The sequence below is a fragment of the Microtus pennsylvanicus genome, chromosome 11 (genome assembly GCF_037038515.1).
Source record: "Microtus pennsylvanicus isolate mMicPen1 chromosome 11, mMicPen1.hap1, whole genome shotgun sequence".
Lineage (NCBI taxonomy): Eukaryota > Metazoa > Chordata > Mammalia > Rodentia > Cricetidae > Microtus > Microtus pennsylvanicus.
Window position 1 is genome coordinate 35,434,265 of NC_134589.1, and position 13,617 is coordinate 35,447,881.

Consider the following 13,617-nt stretch of genomic DNA (forward strand, 5'->3'; position numbering starts at 1 on the left):
CCTCATACTGCCAGAGATCTGTCTGCCTGCCTCTGCCTCTTTAGGCTGGGATTAAAGGTGTGTGTCACCATTCCCAGTTACTTCAGCCATATTTCCATTTCCTTGGTTCTATCTTTTCCCTCGCTATTTGTTTCATTATTGGTGGTTGGTTCTTTCTTTCTTTCTTTCTTTCTTTCTTTCTTTCTTTCTTTCTTTCTTTCTTTCTTTCTTTATTCTTTCTTCTGACACACAATGATTTCCTTTTTGTTTTGTCTTGTGTATATTTTAGTAACATTTTTTAGATTTATTTTGTCTCTGAATGCTTTGTCTGCATCTGTGTATCACCTGTATTCCTGGTGCCCAAGGAGGCCAGGAGAGGGCACCAGTTTTCAGACCTCTCCTCATTTACCACTGATGTTAAGTAAAGAATAAAATGAAGTTTTTCTGTTCAGTCTCTATTAAGAGTTTTTATATGTGTTACTATTTAGCATTAAGGTTTTTTGTTTTGGTTTGTTTGTTTTCTGTTTTTTTAAACAGGGTTTCTCTGTAACTTTGGAGGCTGTCCTGGAACTAGCTCTGTAGACCAGGCTGGCTTCGTACTCACAGAGATCACATAGAGATCCACCTGCCTGTCCCTCCACCTCCCGAGTGACTGGAATTAAAGGCCACCACTGCCCAACTATTAGCATTAAGTTTTTATGTTGAGAAATTTACAATGCCATTTTTAAGCTAATCTAAAAGACAAATTGCTACACCCAAGTTTTATTATTATTATTTAGATGTTTGACATTTCTGTAGGTAGAACACCGCTTCTGTGTTAAGTAGAAGTCTTTATGGTGTTAAGACCTTAGGGTTGTGGTAAGGTGCTTGTGCGATTAGAGGTTAGGCGTAGTAGTTGTTCAACTTATCTGCTACCTAACCACAGACATTGGCATACTTGTGTTCTTTCCTGTGGTCACTGGAAAATAGTTGGTGAACACAAACCACATTTTGGTAAATAATTAAAATAGCTTGGTTAAGGGGTAGCCTCGGGGCTTTGAAGATTGATCCTTTGTTCTTGGCACTTCTCACCCAGGCTGCTGGGAACCTCACTGATACATCCCACCTACTGACAGAAGTCCTAGTTGTATGCCCGCCCAGTCCCCAGGCTGAGTTCTGAGCCCGCTAGAGACCCAGACTGTCAGCCAGGACTCTGAAGCAGGAACTGGGACCTAGGTCCCTCACCTTGATCCCATGACCCTCATCTCCCATCTCCCCAATTTCCTTCTCTGAAGGTTGTGTATCCCAGCTGGGTCTCTCTTGGTGGCCTCCAGTTGTTTGCTTGATTTCTTTTTGCCTCTTTTCCCTCTCTTTCTCAAATTCTTTTTATTCCCCTCATTTTAAATTTTCCCCTCTCATTTCCTTTTCTTCCTCCTTCTTCCCTCTTTCTGCTTTTATTTTGTTGGTATTGGGAATATATTTTGATTATTAAGCCCTTAGTGGATGCAACTTTTTCCTCTCAAATCTACAAGTTGGCCCTCTGATCAGTAAAAAGTTTCTTTATTGTTTCCTTCCTTCTGTTTTTATAGATCACTGTTAGCATATGGAAACATCACAGATGTTTTTCTTTTCATTGTATTAGAATAGAACCCAGGACTTTGCACATGTTAGGCAGGCAAACTCTGCCTCTACATCCCTTTCAGCCCATACTACAGATTTCTGCATGTTGATTTTATATCCTGCAACTTTAATTTTTTTAACTTACTTTTTAGGGTTTTTGTTTTGTTAGTGGTGTTCATATGTATAGCCGCCCTGTGTATCCAGAGGATACTGTTTCCCTGTATTCATCCACTGTATCTGGTGTTTGCATTCTTTCTGCCCCTTCTTCTGCAATGATCCCTGAGCCTTGGAAGGAGGGGATCTTTTTGCATGCCTTCCTTATTTTTATATGTCCTTTAAGGGGGGGTAATTCTCTTCTATGGAGCATATAGTTGGAGGTTTTTCCTTTTAGCTTCTTTTAAAAAAACAAAAAAACCAAAAAAACAAAAAACAAAACCAGGACTTTGAACCCAAAGAGAGCTGCCTGTCTCTTCCTTCTGAATGTTGGATTAAAGGCATGCACCATCATACTGAGCCCTAGGATATGTATTTTGTGTATTTATTCTCTATGACTTTTTGCTATATAGTTGGATTCTTTGTATTCATGGTAATTATTGGTACTTGTGTTAGCTTTCTATCATTGTGATGAAATACCTGAGAGGAAGTGTTTTACAGAGGGAAAAGCTCATGCTTTCAGAGGTTTTAGTCTGTGGCCACTCTACCAGACTGCTCTTAGGCCTGCGGCAAGGCCTCGTGGTAGAAGCACTTGGTAGAAAACTCACCTCATGGCATCTAGAAACCGGGCACAAGGAAAATAAGGTCTCAGGGCCCCAGCATGCTCTTCAAGGTTGTAAAGGAGTGACCTACTTCTTCTAGATAAGCCATGCCGCCTTACATGCTGCCTACCAGGCCTTCAGCCTCTGAGCCCTTGGGAGACATGTATGTTCTACCCTCACAGTAGGTTAGGACCAGCTGCTGTCATTTTCCTATTTGTTCTGGTTATTTTGTAGAAACTTTGTTTTTTCTCTTGCTGATGGGTTTTGTGGTCTGTGAGTCTCTGTGTTGGTGTGATGCTTCGATGCTTCCTCACCTGTTTCCTGTCACATGTTGTCAGTATTTTTGTTACAATCTTCTACATTGTAAATGAAGCTTTCCCCACGTATTGTCCCTACAGCTTGTGTAGTTCGGGTGTGCAGCAGATTAAACCTAGCGGTATCTGACAGTGGTAACGTAGGAAACATTGCAGTATTTGCTTCTTGCTTCTTTGTTTTTCTCAGCCCGTAGTCTGTGTTGGTTCTCACAATGTAGCTCTGCCATCACATTCTAGTTAACATTAGTTCTTGTCTTTTTACAGGAGTTTAGAAATACAGTTGATTTGGGAGGGGATTGTACTTAATCTCACAGAATCAAACACACAGTTGATTTTTGTGTGAATAAATTTATACATCCAGATTTCATCCAACGTTTGCTAAGCCATCACTTCTTAAAATAGCAAGAATGGTCAAATATATACATTTTTAATTATATGGTTAATCCATGCATTAACGAATCTCCTGTTCATCAGTGTTGGTAAGTCAACAAAAGTTCGGAATCCATTTTTCAAAGTTAGACATTTCTTCCAAGCATAAATAGCTATAAGTTCCTAGTTTCTTTTGAAGAAATTTTAATTAACTAGATTGTCCCTTGAACTATGTGAATTACTTCTTAAGTACTGTTTGGTTTTTACGTTCACATTGTAACTATTGTGCTTTCCTGTGTATCTGTGCGTATAAAATTGGTTGTTCTCAGTAGTGCAGCTCTGACATCTTCAGACTCTTTGGGCTTTTAACCCATTAGTAAGAAGAATACTCTTTTTTTCAGAGAATTTCAGGATCTTTTGTTTCTGTTCAGGTTGCCAAAACTGCAGGGAACCTTGTATTCACTTCAGGGTGGTATCTACCCAGATTCTTTCTCCAAGTGTACTTCTGACTGCGCGAGTATTCATCAAGTTTAACCCTGAGATGTTGAAGTCAGAGTGCTAAGTCAAATGTAACCACTTGAGTAGAAATTACTGTTTTAGGTCTTTTTATAGTTTATATTTGAATACTAAAAACTAAGGCTATGCTCATCTTACGTTAACTAAACATGTTATTTAGAAAAACTACTAATATTTCATTTTTACTAATATTTAAAAATACTCTTATTTCTAACCTACCACTCACAGATATCTATCACCTGGATGAAAGAATATATTTCTCAAATATTAATACCTCATGAAATGAATAGCAAAGAATCATCTTCAGATGGAAAAATATGATTACATTTTACCTACGAAGCAAATTATGTGAATAGGATTATAGGAGATAGTCTATTTAGGCAGGACTATTAAATACACTAGGACTTGAGTAGTGGCTATTAAAGTGAGTAAATGGCAAAATTATGAAGAGAAACACATGCCAAAAACCATTTTCCAAAGGGCTAGGATTGTAACAATACCAGTAATGAGGGCAGAGAGGTCTTAATGCAATTTGCACTTTCTAAAGTTTCAAAAAGAGACTCTGGGTTAGTGCGTTATTAATGTACTGAACATCTGGTCTGTAAAAGCTACGGACATCGGACAAATGCAGGATTCTGGCTTATTGCCTCCCTGGTGACATACTGGTTTTAAGAAGCTTGAAAAAGTGAAATGACAATATCCAGATAAGACACAGGCATTCCAAAGTATTCTTTTAATTTGTGAGATGTGACTTTTTCAAAAACCTGCCTCTAAGGCTAATGAATCCAAGTAATGTGGACAGCAATTGCTAAACTAAATCATCCCTGTCACTATGTGTCAGCTAGCCTCCGAATATGACGAGCATTTACTTTTTATGACCTATAAAAATAGCTTAGAAATACTTGTGTTTTTTCTCATGTAGTAACCCTGAAAAACAGAGGCAGGTCTGTGTCCAAGTACTTTCCTTTAAGCTGTTTGATGCTAGGTACCTAGCTGTGATATTTAAGAGACCGTAGCAACCGAGTTGTGCATCCAGTCACTCCGGACAAGAGGGAAACAAGCTGTGCACACATGCCCTTTGAGGGTCTCCTGCAGTGGGAGCAGAAAAGGAGAAGGAGAGCCGAGGGCTGGGGGAGAAGAAGCTGGGAAAAGGGGGATGGAGTAAAGAGAAGGGAGAAGGCCAACGGACCTCACCAGCAAACCCCCAGTCTGCGTTCGTGTCCTCTAATGTCTCACTTCTCCCCTCCGTCTCTTGTCATCTTACTATCACTGAATAATCTTTCGTAGAAGACTTTGGCCCCAGGTTTTGTAGTTATGAGATTTTTGTTTGTTTTGTTTTGGTTTTGTTTTTGCCATTCTTTATCTTCCTTGATTGGCCATTGGTTTGAACTTTGTTGATTATTAAGTTCATCTAACATATTTATTGTATTTATTGAGCATTTTCTACATGTGATGTATTCTAGTATTAGACAATCACCAAAGAACTAAACATAAAAGAAAGTTAATTGCTTTCCTGACATTTCCAGGGATGAGAAGTTGAAGTTAAACTGGGTATAAAAAGATAAGGATGTTAGATAATGTTATTACTTGATGTGTGTGTGCTAACAAGCCCATGTGGCAGCTATAACCTCCAGCCTGGTTACATTTGAAGATGGGGCAAACCTCTAAGGATGTACTTAAGGTTATACGAAGACCTTGAGGATGGGACCTGGTCTCATAGCATTTGTGTCTTTGCACCAAAAGGCACTAGAGAGCCTGTTGCTCTCCTCTGCATGGGCACAGGCAAAAGGCCAGGTGAGGACATGGAGTAAAGGATGTGACGGACCTCTCGACCGGAGAGGAAGAACGACCACCACATCAGGATTCCATTCAGAACACGCTTTACTGGAGTGCCCTTGATTGATGGAGAGCAGGAAAGGAGGGGGCAGGAAACGAGGGAGAGGGAGGGAAGGGCAGGGAGCGAAGAGGAGAGACAGCATGAGGCGAAGGGACAGGGAGCTAAGGGGAGAGACAGCAGGAAGCGAAGGGACAGGGAGCTAAGGGGAGAGACAGCAGGAAGTGAAGGGATGGAGAGCACTTAGGCAGCTCCTTAAATAGGGAATTGGCACACGGTTGCCCTGTGATTGGCTGCCACCAACAGCTGACACCAGACCGCATCGGGATAGGCTCAAGGATCCTCATCCACCGAGCATGCGGGAAGCGGGGGACGCGCAGCTCTCAAAGGCATAGCCAAATATGGAGTTGTTTATTTCCAACAAGACAGGATGTCGGCGCCATCTTGTAATGGCGATCCTGTCCGGCTCACTACAAAAGGAGGCCATCTATATGGCAGGAAGAGAATCCTTTTCCCTCTCTAGGACTGTGAAAAATCCATTTCTGTTGTTCAGTCACTTAGTCTGTGGCATTTTGTTATAGCAGCTCAAGGGGTCTGATACAGTTTGAGAAGGGGAAAAAGAATTCTGGGGATATAAGAGATGGTTTATCATCCTGACATGATGATTTAGGAAAGTTTGTTTGAGTAAGTGATATTGAATAAAAGTCAAGGAGGGAGGGAAGGAAGAGAACAGTTTTGATAGCAGGGGAATGTTCAGGTGGAAAACCTTGTAGTAGGAAAGGCTGGTGTGCCTATAGCAGTGTGTGAGATGAAGAGAGGACTGGAGGTCAGAGAAGGGGCCAGGGAAGACCACAGAGCAGTACGGCTTTGGGATAGAGTCTAAGTGCAATAGGAGGCCTTTGGAGGCTTTGACTTAAGCTTCGGTGTTGTTTGAAGCAGTCTCATATATCCCAGGCTGGCTATGAACTGTTGTGTAGCTAAGGATGAGCCTCAGATCTTTCTGTGTCTCTCTCTCCTGAGTATTACATGTGTATACCACTGGTTTTGGTTTATGCTTTGCTGGAGATAGAATCCATGGCTTTGTGCATGCGAGACAAGCATCCTGACAACTGAGCCACATGCACATCCCTAGCCTTAGTTTTTGACGGACTGTACTGGATGCTATGTGGGCAAAAAGGGGGGACTTCAGAAAACGTTGGAAGAACAAGACAACACTTTAACAAAGTCGAGTGAAGCAGGGTGGCAGGTGATTAGTGACTTAGGAACATGGGAGCAGCAGAGCTGATGAGAAATGTTTAAAGTCTAGGTATCATTGGAAGCTAATTCTGGCTGGATTTGCTAATGGCTTAAATTCTCAGTGATAATAAGAAGGTAGGTTTTGGGGCTAGAGAGATGGCTGGGCAGTTAGGAGCACTGGTCACTCTTTTTAGAAGACCCGGGTTTAATTCCCACCACCCACGTGGCAGCTCGCCACTGTCTGTAACTCCAGTTCCAGGGGATCTCACACCTTCACACCAATGCATGTAAAATAAGTTTTAAAAAGAGAAGAAAGAAAAGGAAGGTAAGTTTCCTTATTGGAAATGTTTCTTTTCTTTTTTGAGAGTTATTTTTATGTATATGGATATTTTGCCTGTGTGTGTGCGTGTGCACAGAAATGCATGCACTACCTGCATGCCTAGTGTCCTTAGACCAGAAAAGGGAGTCAGATCCCTTGGAACTGGAGTTGCAGATGGCTATGAGTTGCCTTGTGGGTCCTGGGAATTGAACCTGGGTTTTCTAAGAAGAGCAGCTAGTGCTCTTAACCACTGTGCTATCTCTCCAGCCCCAGGATTTTAAAATGGGGATATAGTGGCTAGTGAAATAGCTCAGCAAATAAAGGTGCTTGCCTCCAATCCTGAATCCTTGGAACACACATGGTGTAAGGAGAGGACCAACTCATGTGACTTCTGCATGGATGCCATGGCACCTGAGTGCAATCATGTAAAATTTGATAGTTTTTTAATTTATTTTTTAAACATAATTTTTTAAATTAATTCTTTGGGAATTTCACACCATGCACCCCAACCTCTCTCATTTCCCAGTCCTTCCATAGCTGCCCTCCACCTTTGTAACCTCTCCCCCAAAAGAAAATAAAAATTTTAAATTTAAATTAAAAAACAAACAAAACAAAACAAAAAAAAACAAAACCAAAGCAAACCATCTTGCCGACCCTCTGGGCAATGACCTTTTCTGCCTTCTCTCCTTCCAATCATAACTGTTGCACCGCCAGCTGCCATTCTTGTTTCCCTCCACTCTGTCTTCCCCGCCCTCCATCACATTCATTCATTGTGGTGACATTGGAAGCTATTGTGTGTCACCCAGTATATCCTTTTGCCCCAATAGCTTTATTTGCAAATGTTCATTCTTTCTGTCTCTGCTACACCACTGGTACTGAACGCTTCCTGCATCTCAGATATCTTGCTGCTGTCCTTTGTCATGGGGATCCTGCGACTATGGTTCGGCAGGACAGGCCCCTTAGCTCATAGATGGGATAGATGTTGGGGTGGGACAACTCAAAACCCTGGGTGGTACCTGAGTAGGTGAGCCAGGTCTCAGAGCCCCCTGCCCCTGTCCCATAGTGACTGGCTTTTCTGTGGCCAGCAAGGGCAGGGCCAGCTTGGATATCAACATGGGTTCAGTTGGCAGCCCAGACTGTGGACATCTGAGAGACCTTTGGTGATAACAAGGGCCACAGACCCAGACATGGCCCTAGCTAGCAGCCTCAGGTAGCAGTGCAGGCTGTCATATCTGCCTGTTCCTCCCGCTGTAGCATCTCCAGCGCCAACTCTCTCCACAGTGCAAGAGCCACTCCGCTTCTTGTTCTCTCCGGTCTCCCCACCATGTTCTTTTCCCACCTCATCTTAGTGGCACCTGCTGCCCAGGGTGGGTACTTGGGTGGCTTCTGGCTGCCCCAATAGTTTTTTCTTAACTAGGACTCTGTTTTCAGCTAAAGTGAACTATTATTTACTCTTTTACTCAGCATGTTTAGTTTTGTAATTCATCCTTTTGGATTCTTATTTGCTTATATGGTTTTAAAATATTTCTTATGTATCTTTTTCCCTAGTCAGTTCATCAGTATTGGTGATCTTTTTATAAGCCAACTCTCATTTTGTTCAGTTACTCAGCATTTTCCTCTCTTTTATTTCTGTTCTAACCTTTGTTTTCTTTTACCAACTTTGCTCTGTAGTGCAGTCTATCAAACATAGAGCTTTGGGCGTCCTAGGTTAGTGTCCTTCTACTGAGTAAAGCACTTTTAAACTTGTTGAGACAGTCTCACTTGTAGCCTAGGCAGACATTGAACTTGCTATCCTCCTACCTCAACCACCCAGCTCTGGGATTTCAGAAATCTTTTTTTCTTTAATGTAAGCATTTGCTTCACCTATATACACTTCTTCCTTAATACCCTTTTGTTGTGCTCCTTACTTTTGGTATGTTGTATTTAATTTCTGTTGACTTCAATATAATTCATAACTTCTTTTTTAATTTCTTCTTTTAACTCATGGTCACTGGTCAGAAGTATATTGTTTAATTTCTGTGTCTTTCTAAAGTCCTTAGTTTTCTATTGAATTCTAGTCTCGTTTTGTTGTGGTTGGAAAAGATGTGATTCTTTTTCAATCTTGTTAATTTTATGTGTATTTGTGTGTGTGTGTGTGTGTGTGTGTGTGTGTGTTCATATGTGACTGAGTGAAGGTCCAAGGATAACTTTGTGGAACCAGTCTTTTCCCTCTGCCACGTGGATCCTAGGGATGGAATCCAAGTCATCAGTGCCTGTGTCTGCTGAGCCATCTTTCTGATTCTTGATAAATTTATGAAGATTTGTTTTGTGACCTAATACATAATGGATATATACATTTCAGAAGAATTAGCATTCTGCTACTGTTCTGTAGAATGTTCTATGTATGCCTCTTAAGACTTCCAGATTGTGGGGTTGTTAAGATTTCCTTATTGATCTTCTGTCTGAATATCTTATCGATTTGTTGAAGCTTAGGTATTTCAATCTCCTACTATTACAATGTCATTGTGTGTTCTGAATTTTCACTTGAAATACTTGGGTGTTCTTAAGTAGGCTTGTATAAATGTGTGCTAGTTGCATGTTGTTGGCAAATTGGCCTGTTATCTTTACAGAATGTCTTTCTTTTGTCTCTGTGATAGTTTTTGACTTGCCTGTTTAGTTCAGTGTGGATTGTGTGAATGCTTACCACTTATTAGGAGTATCTTTTTCCAGTCTTTCAGTTTAATCCTGTTTATAACCTTAAGTCCAAAGAACTGATAAGGAAGATGGTAACACTCTTTGCTGTAGGATAATGCTCTTGTGCACTGTAAGATTTGTCACTCGTATTGGTTTAATAAAACACTGATTGGCCAGTAGCCAGGCAGGAAGTATAGGCTTGGCAACCAGACTAGGGAGATTCTGGGAAAAGGAAAGACAGAAAATCAGTCACCAGCCAGACATACAGGAAGCAAGATGAGGAATGGTACCGAGCTGCGTGGCTAAACATAGACAAGAATTATGGGTTAATTTAAGTCGTAAGAGCTAGTTAATAATAAACCTGAGCTAATAGGCCAAATAGTTTACAATTAATATAAGCCTCTGTGTGTTTCTTTGGGACTGAACAGCTGTGGGACCAGACAGGACAGAAAGTTCCATCTACAACTATTTTCTCAATTTCTGGCTCTCTACAGTCTTTTTTCTCTTTTCTTGCCTCATTTTTTCCCTGGAAAACAAAAGATAGTGTAATAACTCCTTAGTTGTGTTTTGAGAGTTTAAAGGAGTTCTTCGTGTTTAATTAAAGCAACTTTGAGTACTGTTTTCTTTTTAAGATAAACTCTTACTGTAGCCCAGGCTGATCTTAAACTTTGAAACCTAATACCTCTGTCTACATGTTAGTGCCACAGTACTTGGGCAACATTGATTTCCTTTTTATTTTATGCAGTGTTTGCACGTGCCGTGTGTTGTGCGTGCATATCTTTTGTTGTGTGTGTATTATTCTCTGTGTGATATATGTGTGTTATGCTCTGTAACGTGTCATATGCTGCGTGAGTATGGTGTGTAGCACATGCTGTGTTTGTGATGTGATGTGCACATGCATGTGTGTTATTGTGTGTGTGTTTAATGTGATATGTGTTTGTGATACGTCCACGCATATCCCACAGTACGTGTAGGAGATCAGAGGACAACTGAGAGTCAGTGAGTTCAGGCTTGCACAGGAAGCACTTTTACCCTCTCTGCCATCTCACCAGCTCAAGATTGATTTCTGTAGAAGGTAAAGAGTGTGTTCAAGTTATAAACTTTCCCTTTTTTGGTTTTGTTTTGTTTTTCAAGACTTTTTTTTTTCCTTAGCTTTGGAGCCTATCCTGGAACTAGCTTTGTAGACCAGACTGGCCTCCAACTCATAGAGATCCACCTGCCTCTGCCTCCTGATAAACTTCTCACTAACAATAAGGTTTTAGTGCAAACTGGGAAGATGAGATCTATGTTTGGAGTGCTCTGGTTCTATTTTCTCTCGCCTACTGTCTGAATTACAATCTTAGTCATATAATTATGTTATGCTGACATTTTTGTTTAAAAATCACATGGAATCAATAAACTCAGGTATATGAGTAAGCTCAGCGCCTTATTTTTCAGACAAGTTTTAACACCACTCTCCTGTTTTGTTTTGTGGTATGAGAGGTTGGACATTAAATCTTGGAACACGGCAGACAAACACTCCACCTCTGAGCCTTATACCCAGCCCTTTTCTTACTTTTTATTTTGAGACACAGTCTCACTAAGTTGCTTTGTTATTTCTTAAGCTTTTTTTTTTCTGGTAGACCTCTTCTAATCTAAGCACACATCATGTATACATGTATTGCTTGAGTAGAATGAGTTTGGTCAAGACCTTAGAGCATTTATAACCTGAAGTTTGGTATTTGTTGTTATCTCTAAGTCAAGAAATCAATGATTAAATATTATATTTGTTTTCAAATTCAAGGAAAATGATATATCATTGTATTAAATTCCTTTAAGTATCAACAATTATGGAAACTTGTAGGACATTTCATTTGGTTTTCTTTACTCTAGAGATGGTACTTTTATCCAATTCTACATAGCTATTCTGTAGAGAAATTTAAGTAATTTAATGTTGTTTTATACTTCATTGATTTTTTTTTTAAAACATCAATCTTTTTCCACCAAATAAAAACCCATCTTGACCCCTCCCTACACACTGTTGTTCTGAATTTGTCAAGAAGGTTTTCGTACTGTCTTTAACTCCTAACTTTTACTTCTAAACAGTGCATATTAAAAAAATTAAATTCTAGCAACCAATTCATGAGGCATTTCAAATAGAAAATACTTTCAGTAATGACAGTCCAATGACTCTTAATATAATGTTATGGGGGAGATTAAGTTATTGATCAACCCTAATCATTGAGTAAATAGCAGTAATAGAAAATTTGGTTTATGTTCTTTTAAATTTTATTTCTAAGAACAATAAATTGCCTTAAGAAAATAAATGAGGTTTTGTTTGTTAGAGAATGTCAATTGGTTTTTTGGTACCTAGTGACATTGTGATAACTAGTCCACAGTGCAGTAGAGCTCATGACATTCAAACATGGTTAAAACAATTCACTTTGAAGTATTGCCTCTACAACTGACCATTGTTTTTTTTTTATTTCCTTAGTTCCGTATTCATTTTTGCTTGTTTTCATTTGCTGTATTTAATTTTCTACCATATTGAAAATAATGCCTAACTCTATGTTTAGATTATTCAAATGATATATATTCAAGCTGTTGATGTATTTCCAAGTGTTCATCTTGCTTTGATGCGTACATTTTATTGTATTCTGCTCTCGTCCGTGTTTTTAAGATTGTTTTAAGGTAGGGCTTTTCACTGTCTCTTATTTTTAATCTAATAATACATTATTAGAATGTGTGTTCATTGTGATACAGGTTAAAATTTGATTTTTTTATTCTAGTATTTGTAATTTACAAATAAAAGTCTTTGTTCAACTAGACGGCAGAATAAATTTTCTCCATCTCCTTTTAGCTATTAGAGAAGTTAAGAGAACGTTGGGTTTCCACTGGCTTATGGCATAGTTTGGAGTCAGTGAAGACGGTCATTGCAGAACCCCAAAGAGGAGAAAAAACTGATTTTGATGAATTGCTGCAGGTGTACTATGATGCCATCAAGTTCAAAGGAGAAAAAGGTAATAGGAAATTTTATGGTCAGGGAAAAGGCTTTTTAAACTATAAAGCAAGTAGAATTTGGTGCTGTTAAATTGTCATTTTATATTGTCTTTTTAAGTGAATTGTACTTGGGAAAATTATATTTTATAGTCTTTGGTAAATAGAAAGTAGGTTAAATAAAAAGAACATATATATTCAGATATTAAGCCACCTTTTACCTTCTACTACCTGAAATATTTTGTGCAAGAAGGAAGGTAGGGTAGGTATAAATATCTTCCTCACTGACCAAGTAAGGTCTGTGGGTTTTACACAGGTAATGTAGTTGGTGCTTATAGCTTACCAAATAACATAAGCTTAAAGGGTTTTGTTGTTGTTTGTTTTAGCTTTGTTTTGTTCGTGCTGTTTGAAACAGGGTCTCACTCTGTAGACCAGGCTGGCCTCAAGCTCTCAGAGATCCACCTAGCTCTGCCTCCAGAATTAAACTTAGGTTCTTAAAAACACCAAGAGTAGTGTGGTGTTTGACTGTCATCTCAGCACTCAGAAGAAGTCAGGGAAGGAGAGTGGTATGTGCAGGCCAGCCTGCATTCAGATCCTGTCTCAAACAACAGAAAGTAACTGAGGACTCAGTTTCCACATTTGAGAGTTTGATGAGTGATCATAGCAGTAATTTAGGAACAATGCAACAATGAAGGTACTGTCACATAGTTGTTAATAAGTTTTTAAAGATATATTTTATAATCTTATGCATATGGACCTGAGTATATGTGTGTACATCACATGTGTACACAGTGCCCAAGGAGGTCAGAAGAGGGCATTGTAACATTTGGTTGGGCGCCATTCTGTAACATGAGGGCCTGCTTTTTGGGGTTTCTGTCCTGCGGGTCCCCCAGCCATTTAGTCCCAGAGAGAATCACACAGGGAGTCTACATTCGATATAAACTGATTTGGCCCATTAGCTCAGGTTTTGTATTAGCTCTTATAACTTATATTAACCCATTATCCTTATCTGTGTTAGCCACATGGCTTAGTACCTTTTTCAGCAGG

General features: G+C 39.6%; 1 protein-coding gene across 1 annotated transcript in view; it reads left to right on the top strand.

Annotated features, from left to right (window-relative positions):
• Positions 1-13,617, top strand: part of Brip1 (BRCA1 interacting DNA helicase 1) — a 124,562-nt gene that overhangs the window by 68,261 nt on the left and 42,684 nt on the right. The window contains 1 exon segment of the mRNA XM_075991226.1: positions 12,434-12,593. Coding sequence (XP_075847341.1) covers positions 12,434-12,593 — 160 coding nt within the window.